The sequence below is a fragment of the Mobula hypostoma genome, chromosome 9 (assembly GCF_963921235.1).
Source record: "Mobula hypostoma chromosome 9, sMobHyp1.1, whole genome shotgun sequence".
Taxonomy (NCBI): domain Eukaryota; kingdom Metazoa; phylum Chordata; class Chondrichthyes; order Myliobatiformes; family Myliobatidae; genus Mobula; species Mobula hypostoma.
In genome coordinates this window covers 122,389,337-122,409,423 of record NC_086105.1, presented here as the reverse complement: position 1 = coordinate 122,409,423, position 20,087 = coordinate 122,389,337, and the positions used below count along the sequence as shown (strand labels likewise).

Sequence of the window (20,087 nt, the reverse complement as noted above, 5' to 3'; positions counted from 1 at the left end):
CAATAGAACTAAATTTGCCAGTAACACTGGATTGCTCTGCCATGTTTTGAGTTTATCATGGAGAGCCTCCCACTTAAATAGTGAACGGAATTATAAATATCCAAATCAGATTTATTGTCACTGCTATATGTTGAGACATGTCTTATTTGGCAATATATAAGAAATTACTAAAGGTTACAATGCAAAATATAAAAATTAATTCAATTAAAAAATAGTGTAAAAATTATAAGGTGGTGTTCACGGGTCTATGAAACATTCAGAAATTTGGTGGCAGATGTCACACTCTTGAGTGTGAGTCTTCATGCTCCTTTACCTCCCCTCTGATGGTAGTGATGAGAGAACAGGTCCCAGGTGGTGAGGGTCCTCAACGATGGATGCTGCCTTCTTGAGGCACTGTCTTTTGACATTGTCCTCAATGGTGGGGAGACTAGTGCCCATAATGGAGCTGGTTGAGTCTACAACCCTGTGCAGCTACTTATGATCTTGTGCATGGGAACCTCCATGCCAAGTGGTGATATAGTGGGTCAGAATGCTGCCTATGGTACATCTGTAGAAATGTGTCTTTGGTGAGATACCAAATATTCTCAATCTACTAATGATGTGTGGCCACAGGCATGCCATTCTTTGTGATTCCTTCAGTCTTGAGGCCAGGGTAAATCATTTGAGATGATGATGCTCATAAAACTCTTGATGATGGAGGCTGTATTAGCAAAGAAATTTGTGGAATGACAGTTTGGGGAAATGATGAAATAACCAGTGAATGGGAAAGTGAAGAATGGAAGGTTGGAGAGAGAGATACTGAGAGCTAGGGTGATCTGGAGTTGGATACTTGGAATGTGAGGGATGAATGTTTTGAACATGGCAAAGATTTAAGTGTTGGAGAGAAAGTGGGTAATATGGAAGTAGGAATATGGATTTGTGGGGACTGGATTCATGGGTAGTTGAGAGTATGATCAATAAATTGGGGTTTTGCAGAGAGAGAGAACAATTGAATAGGAGCTTTCAGGGAGGGGAAGGAGACTTAATATTGGAGAGAAAGACTAAGGCTGTGAGCATATCCACAATGAGGGCATAGGCCTTGGGGTCTAGAGAAAGGAAAATGGGAAATGAATTTGGTGTGTGACAGGGAAAGGTTGGGGCTCTGGCAAAAATAGAAATTGGAAAGAGGTAGATGTGACTGGGGAAGTCTTGATGGGAGAGGGACTTGAGTGTGGGAGACACATAGAACTGGACTTTTTTGGTAGGATAAATTGGAAGTTTTGGGCTTTAAGGGCTCAGAATTAAAGTTTAGAGAAAGGCTAGCTGGGGAATATAGGCTAGGGACTGGGTGAACAGGCTTGTGAAAAGATGATTGAGGAGTAGAGGCTCAAAGAAGAAGATGGAAAGGTGACAGGATGCTTGGGAGATTAGAAATTGGAAAGAAAAACAACTTGGGAAACAACATTAGAAAAAGGTGACTGGGTACTTGGAGAAAGTGGTTAGACAGTTTTGAGCAGTTGTCTTGAATCAAGGGAAGAAAGAAAGTGGATGAATTAAAGAGAAGCATTAAATACCTTTTGTGGTTGTGCATCAGGTTAGCCATTTACTTCTTTTCATATGATGAAAAAGTTATCTACCTGAAAATTATCTTAGCTATGTGGAGGTGGCCATATTAAAGTGTAATACATTCCTTTCCAAAACGTAAGTATGCTTGAATTTTTACTTTTTCCATTTCGGTACCTTCAAATCAAATGTATTTCTCATAAAATGTTAGTCAAAATTTTGATCAAAGTGTTATGATGAAGTTGTTCACTTGAAAGTTTTTCATTAATTTTCTTTGGTTTTTAATACATGGTAAATGCATCTTTATCAAGTGATGTATCTACTTTTTTTAAGTGGTATCTCTGAGACACTTCCACGTTTGACATCCATGATAAGGGGCATTGGTGATCCATTGGTTGCTGTTTATGCTCGAGCTTATCTTTGCAGGGTAGGCCACAATGTTTTCAACTTCTTAGATTATCTAACAAAGTTTGTTTTTGGCTGATTTATACACACCTTACATCTTGGCTTTGATCTTTTGCTTTCTCCTACAGGTTGGAATGGAGGTGGCACCCCATCTGAAGGACAGCTTGAATAAGAATTTTTTTGATTTCCTCTCCACGTTTAAACAAGTATGAAAATAGTTTAGACTGTTGATGAGTTAAAATAATTTTAGCCTTATTGCATTCATTGCTCAGCCCTGATTATGATAAAGTGTAGCTACTGATCTCTGAGCCTCTCTCTGTATCAACCACACCCGTTTGAATCAGAGTGAACCATTTTACATTACAGCTTTCTTTGTCTTATTATTCCTGAAGTTGCATGTATTTATTTAGAGAATCTGGAACTGTATGATCAAGTGTTTCTCAAGCTTTATAGGAGCAGAGGCATAGGAACTTAGCAATCATTATAAATCTCATTTATTTCCACACTTTTTCCAACTTATTATCTCTACAGCAAGAACAGAACCTCCCTTTTGTATATTTTATTTGTCAGTAATTACAGTATATCCTCATTATTTTCAAGGTAAAGTTGCTGCCTTTTGGCAGGATTGTTTAATTATAGCAAAGTTGTTCAACTGGGAATTAAAAGTTGTCATTTAAAAAGTATGATTTTAAAATCAGTGCAGCTCACGTAAACTCATGGAGGATTGCAGCAGGTCAGGTTAGGCAACATCTATGGAGGGTAGTGAACTGTTGACGTTCTGGAGTCTTGAACCAAAATGTTGACTGTTCATCTCCTCCATAAATGTGGCCTGAGCTGCTGAGTTGTAGCAGTACTTTGTGTTTGTTGCTCAAGGTTTGCAGCATCGGCTGAATGTCTTGCATCTCCATTTTAAAAATCAATATTTGACTTTTAAGATGTTAACTAAATTACCTGTGATGTACACCTGTGTATGGTAAGCTGCATAAAATTTGTGTACCTATTTTCTGCTTTGAAATTTCTTTCAAAATGCTTTAAGACTTTATTATTGTGGGCTGTTGTGCATTATTTGAAACCTAAAGTGGCACATTAAACCCAATATCCGTTACAATATGTTGGCTCTATAATTAGAATGCATCTTTTCATTGTATAGTTTTGACTTAATGTAAAGTCAAAGTAAAAGTCAAAGATAGAGTAAAAGATTGCAAGGTTTATGTGACTTGTAAAACAAGTACTTCAGATTAATGAAATCTTTGCGCTGACATAGTGTCAACAGCATTTTAAAAGTAACATTAGTTGAGGATTGTGATTGCTTTGCTATGTCTGTGCATCATGAATATGTTTTGGTCAACCTATGCCTCATTTTGTTATCTTGCCTCTAACAGTCGCACTGATTCTGAACTGTCACACTGGTAGACATTTTAAAACTGCAAAGGCCTGTATTGATTTCAAACTGTTTAAACTTTTCATATGATTTGAGGATGGACTTTTCATAATTAATAGTGACACTGGTACAATTGAAAAACTTAAAACATTGTAAGATATTCTTGCTGTTTATTTAGATGAATGGCAGAACAGCATCAGCAATCAACAGAATGGCAGATTCAAAATCAGTCACTTTTCCTAAGCAGTATTTGTGATCAACATCTCCACCTACTAACCCATCCCTCCATGCCTCCAACCATTTTGTGTCAGTCACCTTATGTACAGACACTCCTGTGCCTAACATCACTTTATGGATATGAATCAATCTATGCCATATTAGTAGGCCTCCACACGTCAGGGTCGACTACGGATGTTGCTTCCTAGCTACCTAGATACGCAAGCCAGGATAGTACAATATGGAGAGCAAGCTGTTGTCCATGTAGCAAGCTTCCCCTCTCCACGCATCTGATGAGCCCAAAGGAATGGCAGGACTGCTTCAGGAACTCCAGCTCTAGATTTTCCCCTTGCGGTTTACTGTTGACACCTTCCCTATGAGCGGGTATGGCCACAAGTCAGTGAAGGTTTGAGATCTGAGCTTTTTTTTCTCGTAGAAGGGTTGCCAATCAAGGCTAACGAGCCCCATCTGTCCGAAGCGACTGGTTTTAAGGCACCAGTAACCCATTTTGCCCCTTCTCCTGTCAGTCGAAGCAGTTCCACCGGACTTAGTAGCTAAGCCACACGTGAAGGTGAGGAGCTGGTCTTGGTTGTCAGAGGCTACTTGAGGCGCATACCATTGAGAGTATTTAATAGGTAGTGGGAGTTTGTCCCCATCACCACCCCCTGGCTATAACAAACTTAGAAACCAATTTATATCAGAGAGTCATTGAAAAGTACAGCACAGATACAAGCTCTTTGGCCCATCTAATCAGTGCTAAACCATTTAAGCTGCCTACTCCCATTGATCTGCACTGGGACCGTAGCCCTCCATACACATGTACCTATCCAAACTTCTCTCAAACGTTGAAATCAAATTCGCATGCACCACTTGCGCTGGCAGTTCATTCCACTCTCTCATGACCCACTGAGTGAAGAAGTTTTAAACTTTTCACCTTTCACCTTTAACCAATGACCTCTAGCTGTAGTCCCATCCATCCTCAATAGAAGATGCCTGCTTGCATTTACTCTAATTATACCCTTCATAATATATAAGCTAGTTTATGTATTTATATTTATTGCATTTTTAGAAATATTATTGTGTTTATCTTTTATGTCCTTTTTTATGCTGCATTAGATCTGGAGTAACAATTATTTCATTCTCCTTTACACTAGTGTACTGGAAATAACATGAAAACAATCTTGTAGCTGATTTTTACCATGGCATCATTTGCTAGTTTATGATTTATCTTGTGTAAAGAGAAAAAAATTGCAACTGTCACCATTCTCTGGTTGTTGCAGATTAAATCCATTTGCACCTAAAAGGTTGCATTGATGGTCACGTTGAATAGAAGGTCTTTTGTTGAGTGTTTGTAGTGTCACGGTACAATTTTCTATGAGTAGTGCATTACTCACACCTTTCCTGCAACATGAATCATGGAGTCTCTTAATGTCACTCTTGTTTTCTTCAGCTTTCATGGGACTGCCAGATTTAGTCCTTGTTTTACTCACAGTTGTAGCCAGAATATTTCCAGTTTAGTTTCTCTTCTAAACCTTGCAGTGTTTGTTTGGGAATCATGAATAATCCACCATTGACCGTTTCTTATTTAAATGTTTGACTGCGGTGAGATTTCAATTGTTTAGGGCAATGGCATGTTTCACATTATTTCTTGACCTCCTACTTGTGAAGTGGTTGTGTTAGTAAACACAATATAACACTTAAAATAGTTTCAGAGGGGTGAAACTGATGCTGAAACAGTTAGGAAAAAGTAATTAGTGGGATGAGAAAGGATTTGAGAAAGTTTTTTTGACTGAGCACAGCATGAGGAATAATTTAAAACATAACTTCAGGAGAAATTTATTCTGCTGAAAGACAAAACAAGTTGAGCTTGCCGTTAGTGAAACAAGGTGGTGAACAAAACTTGTGCTTAAGGGAAAAACTGCATCACATGTAGAGGTTCGGAAATACACACTTTCTGACAAAGAGCGAATGAAGGACTAAGATCATGGTAAGTATAACCAGGTGTACTAGAAAGACAAATAAATAACAAGGTAAAACTGCATAGCAATTTAAATTTAAATGAAGGTAGCGTGATTAACTTGGTACACAGAAGTCCTGTTACTTTGCCTCTGTATTTATCTTGGAGACTAGCAGGCAGGGTATAGTAGGAACAAAGAATTTAAGATAGAACGAGGGAAGCTAACTATTCTCTAAACTCTGAGAGAATATAACGCATGATTCAGAAGGATAGCTTGAAGTGAGATGAGATGCACTGTCCCACCTGAGCTTGATTGATAGTTCATTTGTTTGTCCCTTTCCTCCATTGTTATAAATAGTTTTGATACTTTTATGTCACATTCATCTCTGGTAAATGGAATTACACCAGAGGACTCATGGATACCAAATGTGATTTGGGTCTAGTCAATTTAACAGCCAGTTCAAGAAGAAAAAAGTGGAATGGTTCCTAATGAAGGTAAAAAGAAATGGCATAAAGACTACATTTAAGACCATAAGAATTAGGCCATTTGGCCCATCGAACCTAATCTGCCATTTCATTGTGTCTGATCCATTTCCCTCTCAGCCCCAGTCTCCTGCCTTCTCCCCATATTCCTTCATGCCCTGCCTAAGCAAGAATCTATCAACTTCTGCCATAAGTGTACCCAATGAGTTGGCCTCCACAGCTGCTTGTGTCAACGAATTCCACAGATTAACTGTTCTCTGGCTAAAGAATTTAGTCGGTTCATTTAGAATTGGGACAAGTAGCAAAAAGCTTAGGAATCTGAAATTTTCCGTCAGAAAATTGCCATAGTTTACCTGTAGTGAAACTGAAAATGTGCAAAATTTATTTCATTAGGGTGGTGCAGAGCCATTATACTTTATTGTCGCCAAACAATTGATACTAGAGCGTACAATCATCACAGCGATATTTGATTCTGCGTGTCACGCTCCCTGGAGTACAAATCGATGGTAAATATTAAAAATTTAAATTATAAATCATAAATAGAAAATAGAAAAGGGAAAGTAAGGTAGTGCAAAAAAAAATGAGAGGCAGGTCCGGATATTTGGAGGGCATGGCCCAGATCCGGGTCAGGATCCGTTCAGCAGTCTTATCACAGTTGGAAAGAAGCTGTTCCCAAATCTGGCCGTATGAGTCTTCAAGCTCCTGAGCCTTCTCCTGGAGGGAAGAGGGTCGAAAAGTGTGTTGGCTGGGTGGGTTGTGTCCTTGATTATCCTGGCAGCACTGCTCTGACAGCGTACGGTGTAAAGTGAGTCCAAGGACGGAAGATTGGTTTGTGTGATGTGCTGGGCTGTGTTCACGATCTTCTGCAGCTTCTTTCGGTCTTGGACAAGACAACTTCCATACCAGGTTGTGATGCACCCTAGAAGAATGCTTTCTACTGTGCATCTGTAAAAATTAGTGAGGGTTTTAGGGGACAGGCCAAATTTCTTTAGCTTTCTCAGAAAGTAAAGGTGCTGGTGGGCCTTCTTGGCAGTGGACTCTGCTTGGTTGGACCAAGTCAGGTCATTTGTGATATTGACCCCAAGGAACTTAAAGCTTTTGACCTGTTCCACTTGCGCACCACCGATGTAAATGGGGTCGTGCGGTCCGCTATTCCTTCTGAAGTCAACAACCAATTCCTTCGTCTTTCTGACATTGAGGGATAGGTTATTGTCTTCGCGCCATGCCACCAGGTTCTTAATTTCCTCTCTGTACTCAAACTCATCATTACCTGATATATGGCCTACAATTGTGGTGTCGTCAGCAAACTTATATATTGAGCTTGATGGAAACTTGGCTACACAATCATGGGTGTACAGTGAGTACAGCAGGGAGCTGAGTACACAGCCTTGTGGGGCACCAGTGCTCAGAGTGATTGTAGAGGAGAGCTTGTCCCCTATTTTTACAACCTGGGTCCTGTCTGTGAGGAAGTTGAAGATCCAGCTGCAGATCTGAGTGCTAAGGCCCAGGTTCCGGAGCTTAGGAATCAGTTTATTTGGAACGATAGTATTAAAGGCAGAGCTGTAGTCAATGAAAAGGATTCTTACATATGGGTCTTTATTCTCCAGGTGTTCTAAGGAGGAATGTAGGGCCAAAGAGGTGGCATCTGCCGTTGACTTGTTGCTCCGGTAGGTGAATTGCAAAGCATCGAGGTTGACCGGTAGGCTGTGGTTGATGTGTGCCATAACCAATTGCTCAAAGCACTTCATAGGAATTGATGTCAGAGCCACAGGTCGATAGTCATTCAGGCATGCCATCTCGCTCTTCTACAGCACCGGGATTATCGTTGCCTTCTTAAAAAATGAGGGGATCTTAGACTGAAGCAAGGAGGAGTTGAAGATGTCAGCAAACACTCCAGCTAGCTCGCTTGCACAGGCCCGGAGAACCAGTCCCGGGACGCCATCTTGGCCCATCACCTTCCTTGGATTTATCTTCAGGAAGGCCCTTCTAACATCCTCCTCGGTGACGATGAATCTCGATGCCACCAGGTCCGGTTCATCTGGAGGGAGCGGGATGCTCCTCTTCTGTTCGAATTTTGCGTAGAATACGTTAAGTTTGTCAGGAAGAGAAGCGCCACAGTTATTGATATTCCCAGCCTTTTCTTTGTGCCCAGTGATCTCATTTAGACCCTTCCATAGTCTACCGTCATCCCTCTGGTTAGCCTGGGCTTCCAACTTGGCTTTTTATTGCCTCTTGGCGCCCTTAATGGCTTTCCGGAGTTCACGCCTGGATTCTGTGTAGCGACTGGTATCCCCAGACCTAAAAGCCGCAGCTCTAACCTTCAAAAGGGACTTGGCCTCATAATTCATCCAAGGTTTCCGGTTAGGGAATACCCGGATCATCTTGCGATTTAATGTTTGGATTTGTATTTCTGATTTCCAATTTCAAGATTTTATAGATTATATCAGTTTGGAATGGACAGATGGTCCAAATATGTTAATAAACTTTCAAAATGGGCAATTATTGGAATTAATTTTAATACAGAATATAGAAGTACATCAAGGTAAGAAAAATGTCACTTTTTTTTGGGAAAATTAATAGAGTGAATAATTGGGAAGGCAAGAGGTATCCAGGTATGGATAAACATGTATCAGGTTTCTGAGGTAGACATGAGAGCATCCTTCAGGAGGGGGAACTCACAGAAAGCATCCAGCCCAGGTGGGATACCTGGCCGAGTACTAAAGACCGGTGCTGATCAACTGGCTGGAGTGTTCACCGCTATCTTTAACCTTTTGTTTGGGGGGTCTGAGGTACCAATCTGCTTCAAGCCGTCTTCAATTATAATGGTGCCCAAGAAGAGGTTTGAGAGGTTGGTGATGAATTATATCAACTGGGTTGGCAAGTTTGCAGATGACACAAAGGTTGGTGGTGTTGTGGATAGTGTAGAGGATTGTTGAAGATTGCAGAGAGACATTAATAGGATGCAGAAGTGGGCTGAGAAGTGGCAGATGAAGTTCAACCTGGAGAAGTGTGAGGTGGTACACTTTGGAAGGACAGACTCCAAGGCAGAGTACAAAGTAAATGGTAGGTTACTTAGTAGTGTAGAGGGGCAGAAGGATCTGGGGGTACATGTCCACAGATCCCTGAAAGTTGCCTCACAGGTAGATAGGGTAGTTAAGAAAGCTTATGGGGTGTTAGCCTTCATAAGTCAAGGGATAGAGTATAAGAGTTGTGAGGTAATGATGTACTCTATAAAACTCTGGTTTGGCCACACTTGGAGTGCTGTCTCCAGATCTGGTCACCTCACTGTAGGAAGGATGTGGAAGCATTGGAAGGGGTACAGAGGAGATTTACCAGGATGCTGGTTTAGAGAGTATGCATTATGATCAGAGATTAAGGGAGCTAGGGCTTTACTCTTTGGAGAGAAGGAGGATGAGAGGAGACATGATAGGGGTATACAAGATAATAAGAGGAATAGATAGAGTGGATAGCCAGTGCCTCTTCCCCAGGGCACCACTGCTCAATACAAGGGGACATGGCTTTAAGGTAAGGGGTGGAAAGTTCAAGGGGGATATTAGAGGAAGGTTTTTTACTCAGAGAATGGTGCCTGGAATGCACTGCCTGAGTCAGTGGTGGAGGCAGATACACTCGTGAAATTTAAGAGACTACTAGACAGGTATTTGGAGGAATTTAAGGTGGGGGTTTATATGGGAGGCAGGGTTTGAGGGTTGGCACAACATTGTGGGCTGAAGGGCCTGTACTGTGCTGTACTATTCTATGTTCTATAACTCCTGCCTGAGAATTGACTAGGATCCAGTCCAACAGGTCCACAGCAGATTCCATCTCATTGGCTCTTCACTCAACCCTGGAACACTTGGACAGCAAAGATGCATACATCAGGATGCTCTTTATCAACTATAGCTCGGCATTCAGTCCTACCAGCCCCTCGAAACTAATCAGTGAGCTTCCTCAATACCTCATTGTGCATATAAATCTTGATTTTTCAACAGTTGGTTCAGATTGGCAATAACATCTCCACAGTCTCCATTAGCACAGGTGCACCACAAAGCTGTGTGCTTAGCCCCTTGCTTTACTCACTTTACACTTATGACTGTGAGGCCAAGCAAGCTCCAACGTCATATTTAAGTTTGCTGATGACACCACTGTCTTAGGCCGAATCAAAGGTGGTGACGATTCAGCATATAGAAGAGAGATTGGAAATTTGCTGAGTGGTGCCACTAACAACAACTTCTCACTCGATGTCAGCAATGTCTTCAGGAGGAGGAAACCGGAAGTCCATGAGCCAGTCCTCAATCCGGGGATCGATCCTGGGCCCAGCACATAAGTGTAATCACAAAGAAAGCACAGCAGCATCTCTACTTCATTAGAAGTTTGCGAAGACTCGACATGAAATCTAACTCCTTGGCAAACCTCTATAGATGTGTAGTGGAGATTATATTGACTGGTTGCATCATGGTCTTGTATGGAAACACCAATGCTTTTGGATGCAAAACCATACATAAAGTTGTAGATATGGCCTGGTCCATACAGGTAAAGCTTTCCCCACCATTGAACACATCTACAAAGAGCGTTGTTGCAGGAAAGCAACATCCATCATCAGGGACCCCTACCACCCAGGAAATGCTCTTTTCTCATTGCTGCCACTAGGAAGAAGGTACAGGAGTCTCAGGCCCCACTCCATCAGGTTCAGTAACAGTTAATACCTCTCAACCATCAGGCCCTTGAATCAATGGGAATACTTTCACTCAACTTTGCTCAACTTCACTTGCCCCTTCACTGAACTGGTCCCTCAACTTATAGACTCACTTTCAAGGACTCCTCATCTCATTTTCTAGATATTTATAGCTTATTGATTTGTTGCTTTTCTTCTTTTGTATTTGCAGTTTGTTGTCTTTTTCACATTGTTTGTCTGTCCTTTTGGGTGCATCCTTTCATTGATTATGTAATGTTACTTGGATTTACTGAGCATGCCTGTGAGAAAACGAATCTTAGGGTTGTGTATGGTGACGCATATATACTTTGATAATAAATTTACTTCCAGCTTTGAAGTTTGAATAGTAATTAATTTTTAGGCAGTTTTTAAAAAAAGTCAATAATGTACCTGAGCTCATTTCTAGATAGACAGAATTGAAAAGCAGAAACAAAATGTTACATTTATCTAGAACCTTAAAACACTTTTCACAATTCAGGTTTCCATATTATGAATTCTTAAAAGTGCAAAGATGAAGGAAAGATTGAATAGACTGCCACTTCCCAGTATATAAAATTATATGAGTCATAGAGAGGGTAGATAATTGGAGTCTTTTTCCCAACAGTGAAAATGTCTAATACTAGAGGGTACTGTATAGGTTTAAGATGAGAGAGTGAGCATTTTAGGAGACTATCAAGACAAGAATTTTTGACTGGTAGGTATCTGGAATATGCTGCCAAGGGACGTGATAGAGATATCATAAAAAATATTTAAGTGGTATTTAGACAGACATGAATAGACAAAGCTTGAGGGATATAGGCCTTTGCTGATCTGTTCCTTTATTCAAATGGGATAATTTAAAATTGTGAAAGGCTTTTACTGAATAGACCTAGCAAAGTCATTGCATTCTCCCATAAAAATAATAGTCACTGACAATCTAGTAAGGAATTTGCCGGGAAATGTTCTCTACCCAGATGCTACATATGCATAGGATTAAAGTACTGAAAAAGTGAATAGATTTTAAACAGGAAAGGAGTGGTAGGAGCATAAATTGTTGCAAACATAGCTCGGACAAAGTGAACACTAAAAAATAGTGGACGGTAGAATCTGAAACAAAAACTCAAGGCCAATCAGGATCTGTGGAAAGAGAAACTAGTCCAATTTTGGGGTCAGTTATCTGCCCTCGGATCTGGGGTGGGGTGGGGTGAGGGGAGAATGACAGGTTTACAGTTTAAAAGCAGAGCTATGGGAGGAGAGGGGTGCAAGACAAAATCCTGTATGGAGATGGATCAAGGCATATCAGCTGATTAGGAGTATGAGTATCACCTTCAGTTTGGGTAGACATATAGAGAGGTTGTACTGTGTTTTGTGTTGATTGCTTAGGTGATTAGTGACAGACATTGATTTCTGAGCTTGCTGGCTGGACATTAAATTTAATAGGTTGGAATAGTTATGATAAAAGAATAGTCAACACAAAGTTTATACTGGCTGTATTTACCCCCTCTGTTCCTTATGAGTGGATGGGACTTTCTTGAACAGAAGATCATTTATATGAAACTGTAGAATAGTTTTGTTTGTGGTTCAGTGGTTGTAGCTCTATAATTTTCTGTAGCTGTGGAACTGTAGAATATTTCCTTGTTTTCCCTACCTGATGATTTGGTTGTGGAGATTGTGTGTTGCTGTAAGACCTTGGGCAAAGTTACAAGTGTATTACATTGGTGGCCTTAATTTGAGACTTTGCATGTGGCAGCTCCTTTATTTTCATACAGTGACTCTGGGAGGGATGTATATTATTAGCAGTCCCAAGGGCATCAATAGCAAAGCCTTTCTCAAATTGCCTTCAAGCCAGGGAATTTACTATTGTTTCAGGAGTTATGAGTGAACCATATGCTGTGCAGCTGTTGTCACATGTGAGTCTGAAATACAATGGGAGATATCTGTCCCTAAAAGCCATTGAATTGGTTCAGTAGTTGTATGGCCATATTTAGTGGTGTAGCTTTTTATTTTTGGTTTTTATTTCATAACTGAATTTAATTCCTTCATTATTGTCCAGTCTGGAGTTACTTCACACCTTTGGATAAGGAGAGTTAGTTTGTTTTTCCCAGTATCTTTGAGATGTTGAAGCTCCATGTATTGTGGTGAGCCTTTGGGTAGTGTTGTAACGTAGCTTTGTGCTTGCTTACGGATTGTTTTCAGTGGTTAGGCCATTTGGGCTTGCATTTTCAACCACCTTTTCAATGCATATGCATTGGTATTTATTTATCGAGTATTATGTTTAGGGTCTGATTTAGCTGAAAGACCGATTGGTTTGGGCATGGATGCAAGGGAATTGTTGATGAATGCTGTGGAGAACCAGCCTGATTACTGTTGTAACATTTTGTGTGATATCTATTAAGATTATGTGTGACACCAACCTTTTAAGGCGTTATATGTGATGGATTTGCCTGATTTGGAATCATAGATCTGCACAGTACAGAAACGGGCCCTTTGCCCCAACTCATTCCTGCCAATTGTGATGCTTATCTATACTAATCCATTTGTCTATATTCGGCCCATATTCCTCTAGCCCTTTCCTGTCCAAGTACCTGTCCAAAAGACTTTTAAACATTGTAACTACATCTACCTATACCAGTTCCTTTGGTATCTTATTTCCATATATTCGTCCCTCTGTGTGTGGAAATACTTGCCCTTTAGATCTACCCTAATTTATTCCATTCTCACTGTAAACCTTTGTCTTCTAGTTTTAGATCATCTAGGATTTACCATCCAGAGTGATACTGTCACTCTGCTTGGGTCCTTGCTTTTAGTCGTAAACAAAAATTGGGATTCCTATATTTCTTTAGATTTCTGCTCCATTGTCAAATCTCGTCCGAAGTGTTTGGAACTAGTCACTGGTCCACATCATTGGCCATTGCAAACCAATCTAGTTTTTTTTTCTCACAATTTCTCTATCTACTACCTTATTGGTGTAACAAAATTAATATTCCCTTCGTTGAGTTGACACTGTTCATAGAATCTGTTCTCTGAATGACTTTGGATTGTGTGTATTGTAGTTGATAGTTTTACATCAGGCATTCAGTATTTCATTTCACTGGTTTGAGATGGATTGGTTGAGACTGATAAAGGGCCATCATAATGAATACAACAAGTGGATAATTAGCAAGTGTATTGGCATGTTCTGGGTGTTCATGTACATCTCTTAGAAAAATCAGGTTAATAATAAATACAGTGTTCCCATATACTGAATACTTCTGTTAATTTTATGGCAGCAACAATATAATTCCTTAGTAACTATCATTTTATTCATACAGATCCATGGTGAAACAGTTCAGAACCAGTTGGCTGTGCAGCGGGTAGAGATTCCAATTTACCTTACGTTGTATTCTCCTGCTATAGACTGGATTCTTCAGTGCATTGCATACAGAGCACCTGAGGTTCATTTTAATTTTCTTTACTTTTCACAATAAATCATACTTAGCATTTCTGTTTTAAAAGTTTATTGAATGTCTTTTTTTTTAATACTTTTAAATCATGTTGTAATTGACACTGCAAAAATTAGAAACATGGGATTCTTTCTTTCCCCTTCTGTGAGTGAACATTTGTCGATGTGCGCACTGCCATAACCTTGGCCATCTTTCCTCTTCTCCATCCCACTGCCCTCCTCCCCAGGTCCTAATGTAGGATCACATACTTTTGTCTTCACACGTGCTGTGTGACCTCCTGAGTTCTTCAAGAAGTTTACTTTTGTTCCAGTATCTGCAGTTTCTTTTAACTGTTCTTTATCTCAGCTCTTTGCTTCTCCTCATTCCTTATACCGAATACACTACTTGTCATCTTACCAAGTTTATTAATGTTGTCATGTGTTCTGCCACATGCACTTCCTGATTTATTTATTGTACCCAGCTTTGAAGCCAGCTGAAATTTTTCGAAAGTGATCTTCTGATTTCTGGGACCAAATCAGTCATGATAATTATGGGTGGCAGTGATCACAACACTGAATTCTGTGATTCTCAACTTCCGAACTTGTTCATTTCAACCTTGTTTTCAATTCTGCATTTTGTTTTCGAACCCACATAATTTGACTCCAGTCTTTAGTTCACTCTGTAGTATCATGTTGAAAGTTTTATGTATTGTCTTTCTGTATTTTCCTTGCTACTATTTCTTACAAATCAAAGAATTCATTTAGGATGTTCAAGCAGAACCTTTCTGAAACCCAGGCAAACTGCTCTTTGTACTTTCAGACACCAGATCCTTTGCTGAGTAAATGTTTCATAACTAATGTTAAGCTAATTAGACTATAATTATGTTTTATTTCTCTTTTTCAATGTATTCTCCAATAAAGTTTTCAGCATGCACGAGTTGTGTTCAGTAGATAAATTTGCCTGGTATCCTAATCTGATTCTTCAATTGAACAATATAGTTAATAAGGTTAATGCATTTTTTTTATAACCTTAAAATATATTGTTTTAAAAAGTTATGTAAGGTAGTGAATAATGTAATGATTTTGAACTAGAAAGATTAAAATAATACTGAAATGTAAGTTATACTTCAAAGATTAGCTGCTTGGAGAATAAAAAATATTATGGCTGTTTACAGGCCTTACTTACAGAAATGATGGACAGGTGCAAGAAACTTGGAAATAAGTAAGTAACCCAGAACATTTCTGTGCATGTAGTATTTTATTTTGATGTACAAAATCATGGCTGTCCTTTCCTCATGAGTTTGACCTTTTGTTCTATAATTTCTAATAGCGCTCTGCTGTTGAACTCTGTAATGTCAGCATTTAGACCGGAATTCATTGCAACAAGATCTCTGGATTTCATTGGCATGATAAAAGGTTGTGAAGAATCTGGTTTTCCCAAGGTAAGGAAATATGCAACATGGAAAAACAGCAACTCTTTCTTGCAGATTTCCCCCCTTTATAATAGAGCTTTGAGCTATTAATCTATATATTTTGGCACTATTTGAAACAGAGTTGAGAGCTTTTCCGGTGCCTAGACTGCATTCTTCAGAAACATCAAAAAAGCCAATTACATCGATATTAGTTTCATTGCTTGCTATGCTCAACCTGACAATAATAATTATACTGTGAAGATAATTTTCATAAAACCATTTGAGGTATTTTTCAAAATAATATGTTACATATGTAGCAAGCTATTCTTTTCAGTGAATGGAATTTCAATCTACAGTATGTCAGTTTGTTTGAAAGTAATCTAAATTTAGGGATGTTTTGTTGGTTAGGTAATTTGACAGTTGTTACCATTGGAAGAGACATAACCAGCCAGCTTGTTTGGAGAATGATTACAATCATCTTGCCTTAGAAAGTGCAACAAATATAACATTATTTAATTTGGTTTTGCTATTAGATTATTAGTATTATAATTTATCTGTTTATTGGAGAGGTCAGTAATATTTTTAATCCTCAATTTGAGTGTTCTCAGAAGATGCAGAAATTAAAATGTTGGCATGTAAACTGTGTAATGAGATTGCTGGCATTAATGAAGTTATATGTTTTGTTTTGTGATTTATAGTTGTGTTAATTGTGGTTTCTGGGTAATGTGGATTTCTGAAGTTAAAATTTCAGGATCAAGTTCCAGAGCCTAAGATTCAACCTGAGGGAGATGCGGTGTTGGACAAGACCTCTTTCTGAGAGAGTATAAGCTGAGGACTTGGGTGGATATATGACATCTTGAGGCAATATGTCTCTTAAGTGTTTAATAGGATAGCTTTATTTCTCAACCAATGAGAAGAATAGTCTTTCTGGTCATTGTCCATTATTGATTGTGGGACATACATGCACATTTCTACATTATATCAGTGACTACTCATCTCAAGTATTTTCTAGTGGCTGAAAGGTACTTTTAGACTACAAGGCTGTGATAGCTACCATATAATTGCATACATTGTTATTGCACTTGTAGTCATAAGCCTTGTGTGTTGATACTGCTTGAAGGCAGTTGAGGATAATTTACTATGATCTTGTTTTTGATTTCTTTTGTATTGCAGCATCTTCTTTTCCAGTCCCTGGGGTTGAACTTGGCATTGGCTGATCCCCCTGAGAATGACAGGCTACATATCCTTAATGTGGCATGGAAAGTTATTACCAGACTGAAGAATCCCCAGGTCAGTTGTCCATTCAGGTGTCCTTTAGAGAAAGGAAACCCATTTCTGAACCAAAGACGTGTGAGCCTCTTATTACATGTAGTTACAAATGAAATATTAATGAATTGGATCGGCATAAATAGGTAGCATGTTTTGTGAAGGTGGTCTATAATTGTTAGAAGATAGGTTTTATTGAAGTAACAGAAACTCATTTGAAAAGTCCCAAAAAATGCGCTGTACTAATTACAGTACAAGAAACATAACAGTTAGTGCTGCCTATGCTGATCACGATGGCTTCTGATGTAGTCAGCACTAACCACACTATTGATTGAATGCACACACCAAAGAGGGATTCAAAATCCATACTAACTAGTATTTCTCAAGCTTCTTAACACCTCATAAAAGAAAGATGGTAGGAGTTATGCAGGGAGTTAACTTGTCAGAATGCAGTGACAGATCGCACATTTTGGCAGGAAAAAGTTGACTCCCATGTTTTTTTAGTGCTACACCTGAACTCTTGGACACGGTGGAAAAGATGGAGGTGCCCTTTTTTCATGATGGGACAAAAGGCCCTCATTACAGAAGGTCAGATAGCAATGGGAACAAATAGAGTAAGAGTTAGTTGCATTCATTCCTCCCGAGAACGATGAGAAGATGGTGCTTCTTGCAATGTGTGATTGAGGTACCTAGCATAGGTGCATTTAAGGGGACATTCTAAACATAGAAACATAGAAAATAGGTGCAGGAGTAGGCCATTCGGCCCTTCGAGCCTGCACCGCCATTTATTATGATCATGGCTGATCATCCAACTCAGAACCCAGTCTTCCCTCCATACCCCCTGACCCCTGTAGCCACATGGGCCATATCTAACTTCCTTTTAAACATAGCTAATGAACTGGCCTCAACAGTTTGCCGTGGCAGAGAATTCCACAGATTCACCACTCTCTGTGTGAAGAAGTTTTTCCTAATCTCGGTCCTAAAAGGCTTCCCCTCTATCCTCAAACTGTGACCCCTCGTTCTGGACCTCCCCAACATCGGGAACAATCTTCCCGCATCTAGCCTGTCCAATCCCTTTAGGATCTTATACGTTTCAATCAGATCCCCCCTCAATCTTCTAAATTCCAACGAGTACAAGCCCAGTTCATCCAGTCTTTCTTCATATGAAAGACCTGCCATCCCAGGAATCAATCTGGTGAACCTTCTTTGTACTCCCTCTATGGCAAAGATGTCTTTCCTCAGATTAGGGGACCAAAACTGCACACAATACTCCAGGTGTGGTCTCACCAAGGCCTTGTACAACTGCAGCAGTACCTCCCTGCTCCTGTACTCGAATCCTCTCGCTATAAATGCCAGCATACCGTTCGCCTTTTTCACCGCCTGCTGTACCTGCATGCCCACTTTCAATGACTGGTGTATAATGACACCCAGGTCTCGTTGCACCTCCCCTTTTCCTAATCGGCCACCATTCAGATAATAATCTGTTTTCCTATTTTTGCCACCAAAGTGGATAACTTCACATTTATCCACATTAAATTGCATCTGCCATGAGTTTGCCCACTCACCCAACCTATCCAAGTCACCCTGCATCCTCTTAGCATCCTCCTCACTGCTAACACTGCCACCCAGCTTCGTGTCATCCGCAAACTTGGAGATGCTGCATTTAATTCCCTCATCCAAGTCATTAATATATATTGTAAACAACTGGGGTCCCAGCACTGAGCCTTGCGGTACCCCACTAGTCACCGCCTGCCATTCTGAAAAGGTCCCGTTTATTCCCACTCTTTGCTTCCTGTCTGCTAACCAATTCTCCACCCACACCAATACCTTACCCCCAATACCGTGTGCTTTAAGTTTGCACACTAATCTCCTGTGTGGGACCTTGTCAAAAGCCTTTTGAAAATCCAAATATACCACATCCACTGGTTCTCCCCTATCCACTCTACTAGTTACATCCTCAAAAAATTCTATGAGATTCGTCAGACATGATTTTCCTTTCACAAATCCATGCTGACTTTGTCCAATCATTTCACCGCTTTCCAAATGTGCTGTTATCACATCCTTGATAACTGACTCCAGCAGTTTCCCCACCACCGACGTTAGGCTAACCGGCCTATAATTCCCCGGTTTCTCTCTCCCTCCTTTTTTAAAAAGTGGGGTTACATTAGCCACCCTCCAATCCTCAGGAACTAGTCCAGAATCTAACGAGTTTTGAAAAATTATCACTAATGCATCCACTATTTCTTGGGCTACTTCCTTAAGCACTCTGGGATGCAGACCATCTGGCCCTGGGGATTTATCTGCCTTCAATCCCTTCAATTTACCTAACACCACTTCCCTACTAACATGTATTTCGCTCAGTTCCTCCATCTCACTGGACCCTCTGTCCCTTACTATTTCTGGAAGATTATTTATGTCCTCCTTAGTGAAGACAGAACCAAAGTAATTATTCAATTGGTCTGCCATGTCCTTGCTCCCCATAATCAATTCACCTGTGGATGAGGATGAAATGGATAGAGGTTTGATTGATGCATCTAAGTGATTACATACTTGGGCATAATCCCTTTTGAGTTGAATGGCCTCTCTTCTGCTTTAAATATTCTTAGTAATTTCTGACTGTAATATATTCGGACCATATTACTGTCTATTGGTTGTAACTTTGACTTCTGATATTTTGCTTAAAATTTAAATAGTTATGCAGTTTTTTAATAAAATAGCCAATATGTGTGGTGCACACTTAAGACTAAATAACAAGCTGAAATAATACTGTGAATTTTCTTCATGGTGTTCAAAATTAAAATAGTCTTTGTAAGCTTGAATGAACCTCCCAATCCTAGAAAAAGCACCTTTGGTAATATATGGAAGTACTGCAACTTTCTTTTAAGTTTTGAAATTAATATTATTTTTGTCTTTTTTTAGGATTATATTAATTGTGCTGAGGTATGGATAGATTACATATGCAAGCACTTTACAGTAAGTAGGATTTCAGCTATTACGCAATTGACATTTTCAAGCCAATATTTTATCTGAAATAATGCTAACACAAAGATCTCTCATTTGACAGAGACATGAAGTCAATACTGTGTTAGCAGATGTCATTAAACATTTAACTCCAGACCGAGCTTTTGAAGATGCATATCCACAGGTAACGGGGAAAGAATTTTGAAAAATACCAGCAAATCAGTTTTTATTAAATATATAAAATACTGTTTTATTATGTTATCTTATAATTTTTATCCTTTTTCTTATGTCATAACACTTGCTTGTAAAAATACAGGGTGAAATCACATTTGAGGTATGATAAAACTCTACTG

At 39.5% G+C, this 20,087-nt stretch overlaps 1 protein-coding gene across 4 annotated transcripts in view; it reads left to right on the top strand.

Moving 5' to 3' along the window:
• vps35l (VPS35 endosomal protein sorting factor like) overlaps nucleotides 1–20,087 on the top strand; it is a 115,377-nt gene that overhangs the window by 25,393 nt on the left and 69,897 nt on the right. For all 4 annotated transcript variants that reach the window (XM_063059041.1, XM_063059040.1, XM_063059042.1 and 1 more), the window contains 9 exons: nucleotides 1,633–1,680; nucleotides 1,876–1,969; nucleotides 2,076–2,153; nucleotides 13,986–14,108; nucleotides 15,271–15,317; nucleotides 15,426–15,537; nucleotides 16,681–16,797; nucleotides 19,693–19,746; nucleotides 19,838–19,918. In XM_063059041.1, coding sequence (XP_062915111.1) covers nucleotides 1,633–1,680; nucleotides 1,876–1,969; nucleotides 2,076–2,153; nucleotides 13,986–14,108; nucleotides 15,271–15,317; nucleotides 15,426–15,537; nucleotides 16,681–16,797; nucleotides 19,693–19,746; nucleotides 19,838–19,918 — 754 coding nt within the window. The remainder of the gene's footprint in view (nucleotides 1–1,632; nucleotides 1,681–1,875; nucleotides 1,970–2,075; nucleotides 2,154–13,985; nucleotides 14,109–15,270; nucleotides 15,318–15,425; nucleotides 15,538–16,680; nucleotides 16,798–19,692; nucleotides 19,747–19,837; nucleotides 19,919–20,087) is intronic.